Source organism: Amblyomma mixtum, chromosome 10, assembly GCF_055824585.1.
Source record: "Amblyomma mixtum isolate Tamu chromosome 10, ASM5582458v1, whole genome shotgun sequence".
In the NCBI taxonomy this organism is placed as follows: domain Eukaryota; kingdom Metazoa; phylum Arthropoda; class Arachnida; order Ixodida; family Ixodidae; genus Amblyomma; species Amblyomma mixtum.
Window position 1 is genome coordinate 12099381 of NC_143021.1, and position 18834 is coordinate 12118214.

The 18834-nt window shown below is 47.6% G+C and overlaps 1 protein-coding gene across 2 annotated transcripts in view; it reads left to right on the forward strand.

Moving 5' to 3' along the window:
- Positions 1–18834, forward strand: part of LOC149325144 (glutamate receptor ionotropic, kainate 2-like) — a 144439-nt gene that overhangs the window by 75696 nt on the left and 49909 nt on the right. For both annotated transcript variants that reach the window (XM_089563136.1, XM_089563137.1), the window contains 3 exons: positions 13585–13830; positions 15638–15804; positions 18712–18765. In XM_089563136.1, the coding sequence (XP_089419262.1) occupies positions 13585–13830; positions 15638–15804; positions 18712–18765 (467 nt within the window). The remainder of the gene's footprint in view (positions 1–13584; positions 13831–15637; positions 15805–18711; positions 18766–18834) is intronic.

The window sequence follows — 18834 nt, forward strand, 5'->3', positions numbered from 1 at the left end:
TTCGTGCCGAAGCTGCTGACGGTGTAGAAAAAACAGCTTCGTGTTGAAGTCTCACAGGAGATGCTGGATTCCACAAACAGTTACCTTGACTTTACCGACGCCGTAACCACTAGTGACGAGTCTTGGGTGTACGGGTACGACCCGGAAACCAAATCCCAGTCGTCACAGAGGACGCATTCCACGTCACCAAGACCAAAGAAGGCCCGCCAAGTGCGCAGCAATGTCAAAGTGATGCTGACTGCTTTTTTGACTCCCTCTGTGTGGCACACCACGAGTACGCACCCCACAGGGTCAAAGAATGACTAAAGAGTACTACAGGAATGTCCTCCATCGCCTACGTGGTGCTGTGCGGCGCCAGAGACCGGAATTGAGGTCAACAAGAAATTAGCGCATCCCTCGCGGCATTGCTCCTGCACATTCCTCGCATTTGATTCAGACTTTTATGACGAAAAACCTGACTCCTGTAGTTCAACAGGCTCCTTACTCTCCTGATATGTCCCCATACGACTTCTGGCTCTTTCCTAAAATCAAGATGCCATTGAAAGGAGCGCGATTTCAGAAAAGAATGGACATTATGGCTGCAACGACAGCATTGCTAAATTCCATTCCGAAAAGGGCCTTTTCGGAATACTTCCAACAATGGCAGCACCGCTGGGAGATGTATATGGAGCCCCAAGGAGAATACTTTGAAGGTTATTAGGTTTTTAACGCTCCAGATATGCCAGTTTTGTTTCTTCGGGCAAAGGTCGGATACTTTTCTAACAGACCTCGTATCACGTGGTGCGGGCCTGCCCCTTTAACTCGGCCAATCCCCCCCATCCCCAACCCAACTCGGGAGGACTGGGAGGCGACCCTGCTCGGTTGCCACGACTTACAGGCCCAACAAGCCTTAGTCGGGCGTGCCCGGGCGGCGGCCACCGCCACTGGGGTCCCAGACTAGGGACCTCCACCTAGTGCTTGTAAGGATCGGTCCCTTACGGGCTGATCCAAGCATACCTCGTGTCCCTTCTAAATAAATGTTTTCACCACCACCAGCAGCTTCGAAAGCAAAGGAAAGGCGCATAACTGGTCCCCTGGGAGAGTGGACACCTCAGTCGTGGTTTAATCTACGTGGCGGTAGTGACAGATGTGGTGGTGGTGGGGGAAAACTTTAATTTATTTGAAGGTCTAAAAAAACAAAATTATTCAGCAGCATTGCGGGCGTCCTTCAGGCTGCCGGTTGTGGCGTCTAGGCCGTGCTTAGTCGCGACGTCCTCTGCCCCGGCCACCAGCCGAAGTTGGAGATTAGACTCTGCCCGTAGAGTACCACTGCTGCGGACTGTTTAGGTGTCAAGAGGTAGGGGGCAAGTGTGCTGGGCAGGAGACTAGAATATGAGCGTAGTCGGCTCTTGGGCTGTCGCATAAAAGCGGCAGGCCGGCGAGTACTCTCCGGGGTGGACGAAGGCAAGACGTGCGGGGGTGAGAAAGGTGTGGGCCTGAAGGTGGCGCCACAAGCGTTGGTGGTGCTGGGAAAGGTATTTGTGCGGAGGGGGCAAAGTGAGGCTAGAGAGGCGGTAGTGTAAAGTAATATCATGGTACATGAGGAGCGCGTAGCGCGTATCCATTCCCGGCGGGGGCGGGCTTGCTCTGTCGGTCGAATCGCGAGCGATATAATTAGCCGCATCGTTGCCAGGATGGGCTGCGTGAGCAAGGACCCAGATTATTTGGATGGGGCGAGAGGGGATGGTGTGTGAGCGTAAGATTCCGATGGCCTGGGATACCACCCGTCCAACCGCGTAGTTGTAGACAGCACGGTTGGAGTCACTGAAAATGTATTCCGCGGAGGTCTGCGTGATGGCAAGGGCAATAGCTGCCTCCTCGGCGTCTACAGAGATCGAAGTGTAGACTGCGGCAGTAAGAGTGGATTGTAGAGAGTTGTCAGTGACTGCAAGGGTGTGCGCTGGGTAGCGGCTCGAGGCGGCATCCACATAAACCACGGCAGGTTTCCGACCGCACTCACGCCAGAGCGCGGAGGCTCGCGCTGCTCTGCGGGAGGGGTGGTGTTCAGGATGCATATTCTTAGGGAGGGGATGAACGGATTAGGAGGGAGGAGACATGGGAAGGGATGGCCAGCGAGGTAGGAAGGGGGATAAGAGGATAGAGCTTAAGGGTGGAGAGAAGTGCGCGACCCGGGCGGGTGCGGGAGAGAAGGACGAGCTGTGCCGCATGATGGGCCTCCGGCAGCTCCGTAAGGGAGTTGTGGATGCCCATGAACAATAGCCGAGCCGTCGAGGTAGCTGTTGGAAGGGATAGGGCCGACTTAGACGCGTGGCGAATGACGCTTCCTTATCTCTTCCTTTCTCGCACCGAGGAGGACAAAGTCAACAGCCTCATTCTTGACAGATGTGTGCTGCATGCGTTGGCATTGACAACGTTGTGGCAGAAACGTGACACTGAAGCCATAGGCCGTCGGCGTTCACAGTGTTCAATGGCGTTGGCGCTAACAACATTTTAGACTCCGATTATTTCAATGAAAGGGAGTGCGCATAACTAGCTCCCTGGGTCAATGGACACCTGAATGGCGCTTCGGTACACACGGCAAGCCGCGTATAGTTGCCCAATACCAATAGCTTTCGCTCTCTAAGCAGGTTTAGTACTAGTTAAACCGCAGCTAAAATTTTATTTATTTATTTATTTATATTAAAGGCCTTCGGCGAGCATTATATAGACGGGTGGAGGGTGGGGGGGGGTGGCTGAACAGAGCGGGATCTTGCAAATTGAAACACACAGTGTCTACAGAGATGCTTCACTGGAGTTAACAACCAGCGTATATGAATATGGTATCATGAGAAGAAAAACACTGTTCCGCAGTAAGCACTGTATATGCAGTAACACTGAGCATAAACATTTTTCGCAGAGGATATACAGTTATCAATATGGCGACGTGTCAATGGCATTAACGAAGGACTAATGGCCACCGATCGTAGCGACGTCAGTGGGCAAGCGGTCGCAGTCTGAAATATCAAGTGGAATGCTGTAAAACTGTAAAATTGCGCCCAACCGTTTGCTTTGTTGTCGAGATTTGATCTAGTAGACCCATAATTAGCTCCGTCTTGCGCCAATAGCTGCCGCCGATCGAAGTTTCGAGCGTCGTCTCTCCGCTTAGCTGCGGTTGCGCTCAACTACGCGTCCCTTCTTTAGGTTCCCAAAATTTCAATCTGATTAGGAGTCTATCCTTGTATTTTCTGCGCTGCACGTGTACTGGACGAATCCACTTCCACAGTTCGGTGGAAGTGGAGTTTCACTTCAACACAACTTCCATGAAATCGCATATCTCTCTTCCGTCATTAGCATCCCACCGAATAAAATATTCGCTTCATCTTTTTTCACAAGCTTTACTATCACCCGTCTCTCCGTGATGAATTTATTCTTCAGCCACATTATAGTATCTCACCGTGTTGACCATCTCTTTAAGGTCGGTATTCAGCCAGGTAATACTAAAACATTTCTTTAATCTTTTTTACTTTCACCTTCACAAGACTGGAATCACCTTTCTTGCGACATTGTTTCCATTTTTGAGAACACCCGACTCAAATGAGCTTTAGCTATGATCGTATAATCTGGAGCTACCATGCCTTACCATTCTTTATTTATTATTTTTAATTGTGCACTAGTGCTTTCTCCACCCTCTCCTTATAATGTTTCGGCCCTGATGATAAATAAATAAATAAATACAGCGGTACTGTGAACGGACAGGCTAGAAAACTTTAGACAACTTGCCATTCTGCGGGTGATTAGGTTTTAAAGGGGTACATACTTGCGCAAAAGACGAGACGAAAACGAGAAAACACAAGCGACATGTACAATGCGCAACTGCGAGTAGACTGCCCACGTTGCAGCGTCTACCACTTGTGGGCGCTTGGTTTGTCCTGCACAATGGATAAGCACATGGACATTGGACCCTCCTACAACCTTGGCCATGCTTAATCTCCTGAGGGCTCAAAGTGGCCTCTCTATCCCCATGCACTAAATCGTTTCTTCCGGTATTTTCCCCACATGCTACCCAGAGTTCGGGTGCCAGCAGCTTGCATGGACAGTCAGGACGCGACCAACGGATTTCGCCATTTTGTTTGCACTCCTGCTTGCACAAACCCAAGCCCTATATAAATACAAGCAAGATATAAAATGGTCCGAGTGAATAAAATTGTCTAGTCGGCCTCTGCGCTGCGAAGTGTCTGGACGATGAGGCATGGAATTGGTGAGATGGCAGATACCCTTACAAATTTTACTATTGCACAAGCAATTTTTCACTGCGAACATTTCCACTGCAGTAAACCTTGACCCGCCGAGGTGGCTGAGTGGTTACGGCGCTCGGCTGCTGACCCGAAGAACGCGGGTTCGATCCCGGCCGCGGCGGCCGAATTTCGGCGGAGGCGAAATTCTAGAGGCCCATGTACTGTGCGATGTCAGTGCACGCTAAAGAACCCTGAGTGGTCGGTGGTCCAAATTTCCGGCGATCTTCACTACGGCGTCCCTCATAGCCTGAGTCGCTTTGGGACGTTAAACCCTAACAAACTAAACCTAAAAAACCAACAGTCCACCTTGATGGATTTTCGTTCAACGGCTTAAGCCTGGTACTGGTCGGCAGTGATTCTGCTTCTTCGACTGCGGTGTCTGCGATCTTAAAATCAGCAGTGCCCAGCCAGCGATGAATTCAAACATTTTGCGATTCCAAGCTGGCAACATTGTCATGCGGGCTTAGACGGGGCCAAGTGTCTGCGAAGAAATCACTTTAGCAGCGGCGTTGCGCCGTGCAGATGGGGCGCGGAACATACGGGATTGCGGTGGCCCTTAATAATTGCGTTGCAGGTCTTTTTTACCCTTCGAAAGGTTCGCGGTACGTTTTGAAAGAGACGTACCAAACGATCTATGCGATTTTTTTTTTCTGTCGGCGTCGTGGTCTTGCGGTGCCGAATCGTGTGCACATCAAGAGACATTGACATGCAGAGGCATATTGTCTCCAACCCTGGTCCCCCAACTGCTGAACAAATTGAAAAGCAGTGGAATGCGCAATAATTTTGATACTTACCACAGACCTGAATGACGTGAAAACTCGGCTTCGTTCTTTAGAAACAAAGCAGAGCAGGCAGATACAATTCGAACAGTCATACCCAACGTTGAAGATCAGCCACGATAAGATCATGAAGTATTGACAAGAATGATTAAAAAATGATTGGCTTAGAAAGTCGTTAAAGGCGTAATAAATCGTCTCTTTCTTTGTATCCCGCCGCGGTGGCTCAGTGGTTACGGCGCTCGGCTGCTGACCCCAAAGAAGCGGGTTCGATCCCGGCCGCGTCGGCCGAATTTCGATGAAGGCGAAATTCTAGAGGCCCGTGTGCTGTGCGATGTCAGTGCACGTTAAAGAATCGCAGGTGGTCGAAATTTCCGGAGCCCTTCACTACGGCGTCCCTCATAGCCTGAGTTGCTTCGAGACGTTAAACCCCAATAAACCATCTTTTTTTGTATGGCTTAACCGATTCCGATGCAAATGAGACGGCAGCCAATTGTGAGGTGCTTATCAGAAGTCAGTGCATTACGAAGCTGGAATTATCTGCGGTACTTATTGAACGTGTTCACAGGCTGGATGCATTCTGCCTTGGAAAAAAAAAGGCCGATTATTGTGCGCTTTAGTTCTTTCAAAGGCCACCAGACCTTGCTTACAAAGCATACAAGCTCAAGGGATCGTTGGGTTGAAAAACTAATAAGCAAAACAAACTGTTGACTTACGTCAAACAAACAGCCAAGAAAGCTGGACACCAGTCCTGAAATATAAGCCTTACTTGGGGAGCAGGCGCTTTCAATTGGACGGTGAAGCGGATGTTGCATAGGAGCAATGGCAAAGTAGCTTTCATGGCGTGACGTGCAATGTCAGCGTTTTTATTTATTTTTTTATTTTATTTAAAACATACTGCAGTCATTGAAGACCAAGCAGGAGGGCAATACAGGTCATAAGTAAACGCAATTCAGCGCCACCATTAGCAAGCAATCACAAAAAAAAAATAAGCAATCAACAGGTCAAAGCAGTCAAAGCAATCAAACGCGCAGCATGCAGTGCAAACACAGAAAAAGAAAGAAAAAGAAATGAATCAGCAAAAAGCGAAGAGTAACATCAACCCAGAGCTTTTCGTACTCGTTCTTCGAAAACATTTGCATCATGCACGGAAAAAACTTCTATTGGGAGTGCATTCCATTGTGAGACAGTGCGCGGAAAAAATGAGTTCTTAAACCTGTTAGTACACGCAAAGATTGGTTCCAGGTTGTAAAGATGGGTGTGCCGAGTTTGACGACCCTCACGTGGATGAATGAACAATTGCGCGTTGATACCAAGTTGGTGATTGCAGAGCCGATACAGAAACCGCAGCCTGGAAATCTTTCTTCTGCTTTCTAAGGTCAAAATGTTGTTAGCACTCATTAGAGACGATGGATTGGCATGATTGGTTTGATTGGTCAATGATTGGTTTGGTTTGGTTTTGTTTATGGGGTTTAACGCCCCAAAGCGACTCAGGCTATGAGAGACGCCGTAATGAAAGGCTCCAGAAATTTTGACCACCTGGCGTTCTTTAACGCACGCTGACATCGCACAGTATACGGGCCTCTAGAATTTCTCTTCCAAAGCAATTCCGCCGCCGCGGCCGGGATCGAACCCGCGTCTTTTGGGTCAGCAGCCGAGCACCATAACCACTGAGCCACCACGGCGGGTTTTGTCAATGAACTAAAGCATAAAAAAATTAAGTTAATGACGCTCTTCTTTCTAACAGCCAACCGAGCATTGTTTTGGGTACAAAATGTTGGCTTGGTGCGACTATAGCAAGTACTGAAATGTTTCCTGACATGTACCACTGTTTTCGTAGAGACCGCTGTGCGCGTGGGGCGTTTATTATAGTACTAAACAAGAAACTTGGGCTAGTTGGTGCGGAGACACTGGCGGCTACATGTTAACTAGCGCGAATAAAACAGCGGACAGAGACAGAGAGGCAGACGGGACATGCGCTATTTTTTTTCTTCGACTGAAGTTCAATAGACATTCAAGAGAAGATTCTCAATTCGCCAAATCACGTCTGCTCATGCGCAAGAAACTCAACTTTGCAAAGATTTCCTTTCATATCGGAAGAGCAAGCGATCACAAAATTCACAGCAAGGTGATGCACGTGTTTTTTGCTATGTATGACAAATATTTACCAGTGAGGGCAATTGAAGGGATGCTTACGCATTTGTCTCATGCTTTTTTAATGCAGGAAGCTTCAAAAATCTCCCTATCGGCCTGCTAGCTTGTGTCCCGTCTGCTTCTCTGTCTCTGTCTGCTGTTTTATTTGCGCTAGTTAACATGTCGCAGCCAGAATTATTCGTCATAATGGTATCCCATGCGTCCAACTGAAATTTTCTGATCCTGAAATTGAGTCGACGTTTTTTTTGTGAAATAAGGCTGTTAATGGGAAGGCACTGGTTATTGGATCATTTTGTTGGCCTTGTTCATCGGTACAACCTCTAGTTTGCTTATACAGTTTTGTTGAAACTTTATATTTAATGCCTCGTCCTAGGGGAGGGGGTACTTTCATCGTCTGGATATTGGCTCGACGGCGGGCGAACCAAGAGATAATGCTGGAGGGATCTATATCAAACTTTTTTGATATTGTAGATTACAATACCTTTTATCAGTATGTGCTTGAGCCATCATGCAGTGAAGGAACTGGTCATGTACTCGACCTGTTGCTTCGTAATGTGCCTCATGGTGCGTGCAATGTACACGTATTGCTAGGTTATAGCGGCCACACAATGTTCTAGCAGATTTGACAGCTCTATATGCGGAGGCTTGGAAAACACCCGGCAGAAAGACATCTGCCTACAGCAGGGTCAACTACGATGTGATTAGCGCTGCTTTCGAATCGTACTTCCGAACTTTTGAAGCCCTTAAGGATAAATAATGAACTGTGTACTATATTTAAACCTTAATTGTTAGAACTGCATGAAGCTTTTGTCTCTTCTCGAGTTATATCACCTGGAAGAGCTCAAGAAAACTGTAGTTTAACTTCGACTGACGTACCCTAGTTCGAAGATAGTTTTAGTTTCAGTTTATTTTCCACAGCAAGTACAGGGCGTGTACTATGAGGTGTGGCGAGGGTGACGGGATAAAAGCTGCGTCAAGGGCAGCTTGACCGGCCCCGTCTCCCCGGACAACATGCCAGCAAGCACGACAGTTCGGAAGTACACCAAATATATATGATGGGAAGAATAACAAGGAACAATCATTTATATTCGAAAAAATATACAGAACAAGATAAGTGCAAAAATAGTGAATCAGTGGATTAGTTAAAAAATACAATCAAATAGTTAGTTAATAATGTCGATTATAATGTCGGTAAAGTCGGTAATAATGTCGGTAAACGGGTTAGTTAATAATGTCGAATACTTTTTTCTTGGTTAGAACCCGCAGCTGCTCATCCGTTACCTTATATTTGTTTAGTGTACTAGGCAGCCTGTTTCGAAGCATCTGGAGACCGTAGTTAGTACATGGTCGCGGAAACATGACAGTATCGCTATGACAGCATCAAAGATCATCATCATCATCATCATCATCAGTCTGACTACGGCATGTGCAGGAGTAAGGCCTCTCCTATACCTCTCCAATTAACCCTGTCCTGTGCCAGCCTATCCCGGCAAATATCTTAATGCCATCCGCCCACAAGTTTCCTGTCGCCCCCTGTAGGAGTGTATCAAAGGTGCAAACAGCGTCCTTAGTTACTTTCGAGGCAACCTTGCATTAGCGCCCAGTTCCCTTACATCACTGGCTTAGAAGCCGTTCGTCAGACCAAAAGTCGTGTATGCTAACTCTGTTTGAATAGTTAGCGCCATTTCCGATTCACAAACCTTGAAAGCTGGTTTAGACGCTATTGCAGACTGGTGCGTGCGTTGGGACATGTTAAATATAAATAAAATCTGTTCACGTCACCTTTTCAAGAACACGCGCTAACCATTCGTGCAGTATAGAATTATTTACTTCAAGCGCCGTCAAGGATCAAAGTTTTGGTATGGGCTAGTCGGTGGCTCATCTTAAGGAAAGTAATATGCAGCGCAAAAAACAGGGACAGCAGAGAAGACACAAACAACAGGACTGGCGCTGACAACTACAGGTCAGCGCCAGTCCTGTTGTTTGTGTCTTCTCCGCTGTCCCTGTTTTTTTTTTTTGCGCTGCATATACTTTCCTTAAGCTGCCAAAGTATTTGGTTATATAGGTGTCTTTTTTTACGCCTGACTGTAGATGAAACATGGTAGAGAGAGGGTGTGGTATATGGTCCTTGGCGATCACAAAATGAACAAGGGAGGGAGAAACCTCAGGTTGCTTGAGCCAACGTTTCGACAAGGGGACTTGTCTTCGTCTGGGCAAAGCGTTCATCATTGGCAGGGATTAAATAGGGCCTTCGTTCCGAGGAGGAAGGTCCCGGGTGGGGGAAGGAAAGTGGTGTGAGAGGGGATGCATGTCGGGAAGGGGAGGGAGGTGAACCTTGGTTCGTTAAACTGCTATAGTGGAAAAACTTATATGCGGGGGTTGTGTAATGAACAAAGGCTTTGAAGGGGCTGCGACGGGGGGGATGCGCTGGGTGGACCTGTAAAACTCAGATGAGAGGATTAGTCAGCGTTGCACAGGGAAATGAAAACAAGGCAAACAAAATAGGCTGGCACTGGAAGGAGAAAGAAAGGGGGGGGGGGGGGGGGGCATTTCTAAGGAAGGACAATGCGGGGGGGGGGGGGGGGGGAATGGCTCGAGTTCAGAGAAAGCCAAAAGGTGGGGGCGGAGGGGGTAACAGGAATGTCATGGTTTCCGAGAACTGATAGCAGGGGATTAGAGAAAAAAAAAAGTGAACAAAGGGAGAGAGTGAGAAGGCCGGAAATGTTGTGGAAGATATGACATGGGAAGGGTGAAAGGAACGATAATATACTTATGCGAGGTTCTAGGAAATGTTCTGACCACGTGCAAGACATTTGTTAATTTAAAATTATGCTAACCCTGGAATGTACGTGAGAGATTCCAGGTTTCCTCCGGACATGTTAATCCCTGTTGGTTGCAGTGTTTTAAATTTGTGGATTAGGAATGCTTCTCTGTATTTTCTGTCCCTAGTCGATTTCTGTGAAGTCGATTTGATGCTAACTACAATGGAAATAATGCAGCATCAGTTGTATTTCTCGGGGCAGAATTTCAGTCATTTATCAAGTAACCTACAAATACGGCTGTATTTCAGTCATGTGCGATGAATACTTGAATATGGATGTGTTAGCCGGGACGCACATGTATCTACCGTATAAGTAAACTTGAAAAAATCCAGAATAGGCCAGCCATATTTGTTATAGGGAATTATATCCGGAAGCTTAGCATAACAGAAACCAAGCCTAAACCAAAAATGGCAAGGGCTAAAGGACCCCAGAAGAAATGTCAGATTGAAATTTTCCCGCTATTTTATCATTCTAAAATTGGCATAAACAGCGAAAAGTGTAACCAGGCACCAAACTATTACCGAGGCGGCTGGATCACGGCTTGAGGGCCAGAGAATTTTCTCGTGAGGGTGACGTTCTAAGAGGATTCTGGTGTGGGCTAGTTGGTTCATGCTTAATAAACAGATTCACAACAGCGCTACGGCACAAGGACAGAAGAAACACGAAAAACACTACATTGTAACCAACCCCGTCACGATTGTCGACCTATGTTTTCAGACACCAAGTTTCTGGCGACCGCAAGGAGTAGAATAGAAAGGGAGATTATTGAAGGTTTTTTGATTGAAAAGGCTGGGGACGAGTGCATCAGCAGCTCATCTGTCTGTTTACAGGAGAAAGAAAGGACCTTTCTTGAACGGACGCGATTCTTGCGTTTTAACTGCTAGACATCCTGACAAACGGTTTTTCCTGCATCTCACCTTATAGTGTTTTATTTTGCGTTGTTTTGTTTGTTGACCTTATGCGGAACTTTGCTCCTCTGTCTTTTAAGGACTTTTAGTTGTTTTACCGTCTTCATTGCTTGGCCGGTGGCGGTTCATGTTTTTGTTCTTTCTTTTAGTTTCCCTTTTTAACGATTGTTACTTTTACCGTGTTATTTGTTGGTGTCGGTTTCTTGTTTTCGCTTTTAGCCTGCTGACTGTGCCTATTGCCTAGCAACTTTTACTTTTTTCATCGCCATTTTGCTCGTGCTTTTCTCATGCTTTTGCGCCTTCTCGCTCTCTTGAATGTTTTTTACGTAGCCCAAAGATTCCGCTTTGCTTTGAAGTACTCATTTTCTTGCCTATCTGAGCTGCAGTTGTCATTGGCTGTAGCTGGTCCATGCACATCTTTGTATCTGTTAGTCCCTTTATCATTAGCTTGGTAATGCTACAGTTTTTGATAGTGCATGCACGTTTTATGAGTTCTGTCGAGCTGTGTGATGACTCCCCAAACGTGTGAAGCGTTCCTTCGCTGTGTCCCGTGGCTGACAGTGCATCACGTGGTCAAGGAAATAGTATAAATCTGTGCTGGTTTTTCACGCAATAAAGAGTTGGTAGCAGCGCCCGTCCTGTGTTTTTTCGTGTTTCTTCTGTCCTTGTGCCGTAGCGCTGTTGTGAATCTGTTTATTAAGGGTGACGTCTTTCGTTATCCTTTTTTTGTTACAACTGTCCGTGACTTGTACAGTTTGCTATCCACCACCGTATATATGACATCAAATGATGCTTTCTTCTGTGCTTCGAATTTGTTCATGCCCATAATTAACATCTGTGGCCCCTCTGCTTTAATGTACTACGGGCGACGCAGGTAACAAATAAAGAGTAAACAATTACACTAAGCCTCTTCCAATATGCATAACAGGCTGTACTATCAGCATCAAATGAAATGCGAACAGAACACCTGAAACGCGAGCACAAAAAATCAAGCATATTAGAGGCTGGAAGTGAAATAGAGGCGTGGGCTATTAACATTTCAGAAGAGCGGTCTTTTCGGCTTCGATGGGAAAATCAACTGCTCATGTATTTTGCCTCCCTAGTATAATATCTGCGAGTTGTGCTGTTCGCGTTTCAATTGGCTTGTTCGCGTTTCAATTGACGCTGATAGTACACTTCCATTGGAACAGTGCCGGTGTCCTCATTAGGCGTGGGTGACAACCTGCACTTTGAAAAGACGATTCATTTTGCGATAGAGGCCATTTCGCACGGTCCGCTGGTGTTTGTCATCCCGTTTGGCTGTCCCACCAGGTTGTTTTTTGAGCTTCAAACGGCGCACACATATGCAAAGAGGTGCGCCGTGCTGAAGCTTAAGGAACTGAGGGTGGATTTTCAGGAATGAAGTTGACTTTCCTCCCCCATTGAGCCGGATTATCTGTTGGAGCGCAAGAGGTGCTCACATCTACCCCCCTCAGATCTGCCCCCTACAATGCTAGCGCCCCTGTACATAAATCGCGTTGGACATTTCATGCCATTTCGGACGATATTGTCACGTAGTGGTGACTGCAGTCCGGTGAACAGGAAAACAGCGAGAATCGCTTCTAAACGAAACTCTTTATTTGGGCTGACTTGCGCTCGCAAAGAACTGAATCACTCGGCGGCGGCGTAGCAAGAAGCGTGCTCGGCAGTCGTCGAACAGAATGTCCGCCGCTCTCGGCCGTGCTGTTTTTAAAGCTGATAGCGAACTTTCCAGATAAAGCTTGCAAAGTTACTAGAACACTCTGGAACAACGTAGAGTCGGATCCGCCTGGATGCGATCAATCGAGATAAATCTAGGCGCGTCTTGCATCACAAACAAAGCGATAAAGTGGCGTGCCGGCAGCTTTGAAGAATGAACAAACAAACACTACAACCATTCGTGGCAATATTAAAGAAAGAATGCGGTGTAGTCCACACTCGTTTGTAGTTCCCAAAGCCTAGTAATTTAACTTTGATTGGTTTTGTGGGGTTTAACGTCCCAAAGCGACTAAGGCTATGAGAGACGCCGTAGTGGAAGGCTCCGGAAATTTCGACCACCTGGGGTTCTTTAACGTGCACTGACATCGCACAGGACACGGGCCTCTAGAATTTCTCCTCCAAAGAAATTCTAGCCGCCGCGGCCGGGATCGAACCCGCGTCTTTCGGGTCAGCAGCCGAGCACCATAGCCACTGAGCCACCGCGGCGGCTAATTTAACTTTGAAGTATGGTTATCGCACGTACTGTGTATCGAAATGAATATAAATGGTTTGGTTTGGTTTATAGGGTTATACGTCCCAAAGGGACTCAGGCTATGAGAGACGCCGTAGTGGAGGGCTCCGGAAATTTCGACCACCTGGGGTGCTTTAACGTGCACTGACATCGCACAGTACACGGGCCTCTAGAATTCATCGAAATTCGGCCGCCGCGGCCGGGATCGAACCCGCGTCTTTCGGGTCAGCAGCCGAGCACCATAACCACTGAGCCACCGCGGCGGCTCTAAATGAATATAAATGAACTAAAAATTTTTTTTGCATTTATGCACTGAGCAATTATGAACGATCGTAACTTTTGTTGAACACATTTCCGCTGTTTGGTAATATAGGGAATAAATTTCTCGTTGAATTTCCGCAGTGTGCGGCCTGCTGGAAGGCGGCGCCGTCGCGCTGCTGGGCCCCATCGGGGGCGGCCACGCCTCCTCCCTGGCCTCGTCGGTGTGCGCCGCGTTGCGTGTGCCCCAGCTGGAGACGGAGGAGGAAGACGGGGGGGCCTACACCCTGCAGCTGGCCCCTTCGCCCAGGGTGCTGGCCGCGGCCTGCGCAGACCTGGTGCAGCGCATGGGCTGGCTCTTCGTCGCCTACCTGTACGAGGGAAGCGAAGGTACGTATGGACCCTTATTAGGGCGGAAGCCTTTAATGCCTCATCGTTGTAAGCAGGGGTTGTCGACAGAAATGTCACGCTTTTCAATTGGTCGAAACGGTCGTGACGTCACAGTGCGCGAATTTCAAACGGAGCCAATTGTACTTTGGCTAGTAACCATGCAACCAATTAAAGTGATCGTATAGTGACGCTCCAACAAAGTGGGACTGAGTTTAGTTCATTGCTTAATTAACCAATTAGCCTAATTAAGCTTTCTAGTCAGACGAGATAAATAAATAAAACAGAGAAGGAATTTAGTCGAGTTCGGGAATCGAACCCTGGTCTCCGGAGTGCGAGACGAGCACGGTAACCACTCCGCCATGCCAGCTCGATGGTTTGGAATGAACAAAGGCGCGTCTAGTGAATACGGTGTCTTCGTTCACTCCTATCTTCCTCCCTTCCCTTAAGGCGAGGTTCAGGTGTCCACCGAGGTGTGCGAGACAGATATTCCGCCTTTAGGCCAGGTTTGTAGTAGTGTAAGTAGTATAAAACTTTATTCCGCAAAATGGGACGTGGTTTAGGGGTTGGGGTCTTGAGCAGCAGGTGGTGTTCCTAGGTACAAGATCCCATTGCTCTTGCGGCCTCCTCGGCCCGCTCAACCAGCGCAAGCTGACCTTGCGGGTCGGATCTGGACAGAAGCTCCTCCTACTGCTCGACTGACGGGTTTGTAACTTTGGGCTCTATCGGGCTTGCCCGACAGCCCCATGTGGAGTGGTAGAGGGTAGCTATCTCTCCGCACCACACGCATTCTGGAGTGTACTGCGTAGGCCAAATCTGACTGTATATGTAGCGACTTGTGTATGAGTTGTAGCCGTCTCCATGTAGTTGCCTGATGTCTTGTGACTGTCTTGTGGGGAAGCAGGTATTTACGGCGTCGTAACTTCCAAAATATGGTGAGTCCTCCGTGGCTGTTCGGAGTAGTGTTGGTTTCCCCTTTGTCGTCGCTCGTTCACGTTTGAGCCTTCTAAAAAGGTTCGCTTCTGCGCCTCGCTGTGTGGTTCGTTATCTATCGTATGCGGCCCAGTTCTCTCTAAAAGTATAATGAAATTATATTTACGTAGGCTGATAAAAGCACATGAGCTATCGGTATTTCATCACTCGTCACCGCTCCGTAAAAAGCTTTAAAGCCAGCCTTAACAACACCGAAGACATCGGCGACTAAAAATGATGCATTAGAATATAACCATCGAAATCACTTCAGGGTCCCTTTGATGTGATAAGTGCCGTCCCCATTGCTCTGAAAGTTGAGATTTGCACGGTTGCTGCAAGAGTCATATTACCGTCTTGGATGCAACTGTTTGGGCTGTTTACTTTTCGTGAGGAGAGTAGCTGAAAGAATGACAACGCAAACAGGAGGAGGACGCGACACTAGGTGGTGGTTGCGGCTCCCCTCTCTCGCCGGTCAGCCACCGGTCAGCGGGTACAAGGTATGGCCCGGTCTGCTGCTCAGCTTCCCATGGTGCAATTTTTAGGAAAGAAGCGTGTGCCTTTGAAGGTGTTGTGTTGCGTCATGAACCCAGTTCAACTAGTGCAGATTTCCACCTTAAAGTTTAACTTCGACAAAGGCTGTACGCAGTATAACTATAGCAAATGGCGTAAAAAAATCGCCGAAGATGCAGTCGAGCTTGTGAGCGCTTGAAAGGGAAGGTCATGTCCCTCAAGGGCGGCAGTGAGGGCCAAAAAGTGAGACAACTAAGAGCTGTGTACAGAGCAGTGCGTGCGAGGGAAGATCCCTGTGAAAAGCAGCGTGTTCGGACGCACGCCGCAGGCCTGGATCGACTGCAGGAGCTGGAGCGGGACGAGGCCATGGCCGAGCGCAAGCTGCTCGCCTTCGACCTCGCTGAGGACGACGTGTGGTCGGAGGTGACAAGCTCGGGATTTCGCAACATCATTGTGGACGTGGACGACCGCCGCATCGAAGACGTGCTGATGCAGGTGAGAGTGGACATCCGCCCGGACGACTGGCGGGATTTGTTTATTTCAATTCAAATCAATTAAATTCACCTTTATTTTCAACATTTCACGATGTTGACGGTCTCCCAGGAAAAAAGCGGCAGCAACAGCTTGAAGAGGGCTGGAAGCCGGCGGCATGCAACAGTGAAAGCAGTACAAAAAAAATTCTATACAAGATATGAGTTGCTATTCTTAAAGAAAGAGTCACATTTTATCATAAATTTACAAAACTAAGTGGTGAAGTAAATGAATCAAAAAGATATTAAGGTGTTATACAAAGACTAGGGTTAACATGCACATCATACTGCAATATGAGAGGTTAAACTACCATGTGCATGTTTTTACTGTACGCGTTACCATTTTACGCCAGAAACAGCAAACACGACTCCAGAAACATTGAACGCAAAATTTTACGTGTTATTCGAGCGTTATTAAAACTAGATAGACTGATCTTATTTAGTAACACTTGCACTGTATAGCTTAATGACTGCAGAAGCTAATTAGTTCTGTGATGTGGAATCGGCCATTTTGAATTTATTTAATCCAAAACTGCCTTGATGCTACACAGCATCAGGGGGCAACAACAGACACACATTTGAGTGCGCGAATCAACGTAATGTACCAAAACAAAAAGAATACACGCATACAGATTACTAAGTTAGCGCCCAACGTGCTTAATTTTTAACCTTTACTCGGTGACTGAATACAAAGTTTCGGACCAAACCATGATTCCGGTGGTACAGACAAGGTGGTAGTCGTCGAGCTGGCAGCTGTCTCCGCCGACGAAGCTTTACGGACCTATTTATGGCGCTATCCTCATAAACGGAATGAAAACCTCTAGTAAACATGTTGGAGTAGGTTACCAGGTGATTTGCGTTAGAAAGAGGGCTTTTGCTCTCCCAATGGCACGCCTCGAAACACTGATGGGTGAGAAGAGTGGACAGCTGGTCTTGTTGGGCTTGTTGTAAACCAACAGCTGGGACAGCTGTTGGTTTACGATCATGTTGGGAACAGCGCTAACGCAGAACGGAGCGAGAACACAACACAGGCGCTGGACACAGGCGCTCAACATGACTGATGTGCGGCTGCAGCCCTGTCAAGCTGCAGTGTGGCAGCTTTTTGAAGCGAAAAGCTTCACTAGGCTAGTCAACACCGGGTCTGGCGTGCGCCGTGATCAATTTTAGCCACATCTGCGCGTGCGCGAGTTCGCCGCGTCACGTCACTGGAGAGGCGCACGTGGTCGGCGGAGTCGCCGCCGAGCGCGGCTCCGCCGGTCGACCTTCGCCGCCGGTCGACCTTCGCCGTCGTTCGCGCGCTCTGTGCGTGTTTACCGAGTGTGCATCGGCGCGCGCTCGGCTTCCTCGTATGACGCTCACCGAAGCTTTTCGCTGATATCCAGGCTTAACCTAAGCTAAGCCATAGCCAATTTTTTCTCTGGCCAACCTTTTCGCCTTATAAAGTTGCGAAATAAGGTTGCTTTGCTTGATTGATTGATCGATTGATTGATTAAATATATGAAGGACTGCAGACCCCCTAGCTTGGATTCACGTGCACTACCTGCTGAGATCCCGGAGTAAGCATCTTGTGCTGCAAGTCGCCTACAGCAATTGTAATACACTCTGGTGCCTGTTAGAAAAGAAGTAATATTTATGTAGTCAACAGCTGAACGAAATTTCGTCCGGTCACTTATCAAACAGAAACGAGAAAATACGGTCACTGACCAAATCCAAGAAGACTAGTTGCAGCACATGCAAGTTCATTGTTGGAAATGGTTAGCTAGGAAGCGGCATGGGCGCCGAAGAGTCAACCCTGTTTCCTTTGACTTTGTCGGCGACTACGATTCATTCCCTTCGAAGGAGTAGATTCTGTATTACGTACGTCTCCCTGCAAGCGCGCAGATGAAGCCTTTTTGGGGGTAGCCAAGGCTTGTGTTGCTCGTAGACTGCGGATCATCTGTTTGGTTAGTGTTAGTAGCTCATGCTTTTCGCATTCAACGCAGGGAACTGAAGGCGTAAAATTTCTTCAGTGTCACCTATACTTTCCTCGGTATTGCCTCTCTCCTATTTTGCGCTTCATTCTACAGAAAGCCAGGCAAGCGGAGCGTCTCCCAAACATCATGAGAATTCATGTGACCTTTTTTACTAATGAAATGCAATGAAATATTTATTTGCCATCAAGTACAGATGGGGAGGTTGTAGAAAAAAAGCGGTCCTTGGACAGCTTGACGGGGCCGCAATCCCTTATTTCGGCAGAGTACAGCATCACATAAGCAAACATATTCTTGATACCCAAACATATACATACATATTAGACATGATGCAGATATAGTACTCGTAGTGAACGAAAGCAACAGAAAAAAAAGAAAACAAAAACAACAGTTGAATTCACTGCTACAAATGCAAAAGAAAACAACAGCAAGAAAACATTACATAGAAACCAAATACATCTGCCGGAAGTACTTGTAGGTTGCCGCGGAGAGGTCGAAACGAACAGAATTTTAGTAATTCAAAAGCGTAAACATTAACATTGTATTTATTTAAGAGCAGTAATGCTCGCGCAAGTGGGAGGAAGGGCGCTCAGAGGGAATCGCATGCCCCGTGCGTGATTGTAGATGACGGCTCCCTTAGCTGAAGGAGATATTCAATAGAAGATGATCATACCTGGTATAAAGTAACTCCTCTGCACAGTTCAGCAAGGAAATACTTTGACTAAATATGGGCAATGGTGATGTGTGGCCGGGCAAAATGTGTTCTGGTGGGACACGTATTGGCTTGTGCTTGCTTCTCATTTAGCTTCAGAGCTGCTAATTCGGCGATCGGTGCCACACGTGCTACCGGTCTGACTCCCCCCCCTTCCCCCCCCCCCCCCCTTCTCTTTCTTCCCTCGCAGGCACAGGAGGCTGGTCTGGTGACGGAACTGCACAACTTCCTCCTCGTGTCGCTGGTGAGAAGTGCCGCTTGTGGTCAAGTTGACAGCACGCTCTTTCAAGCTACTCTCCGCACGAGATTACAG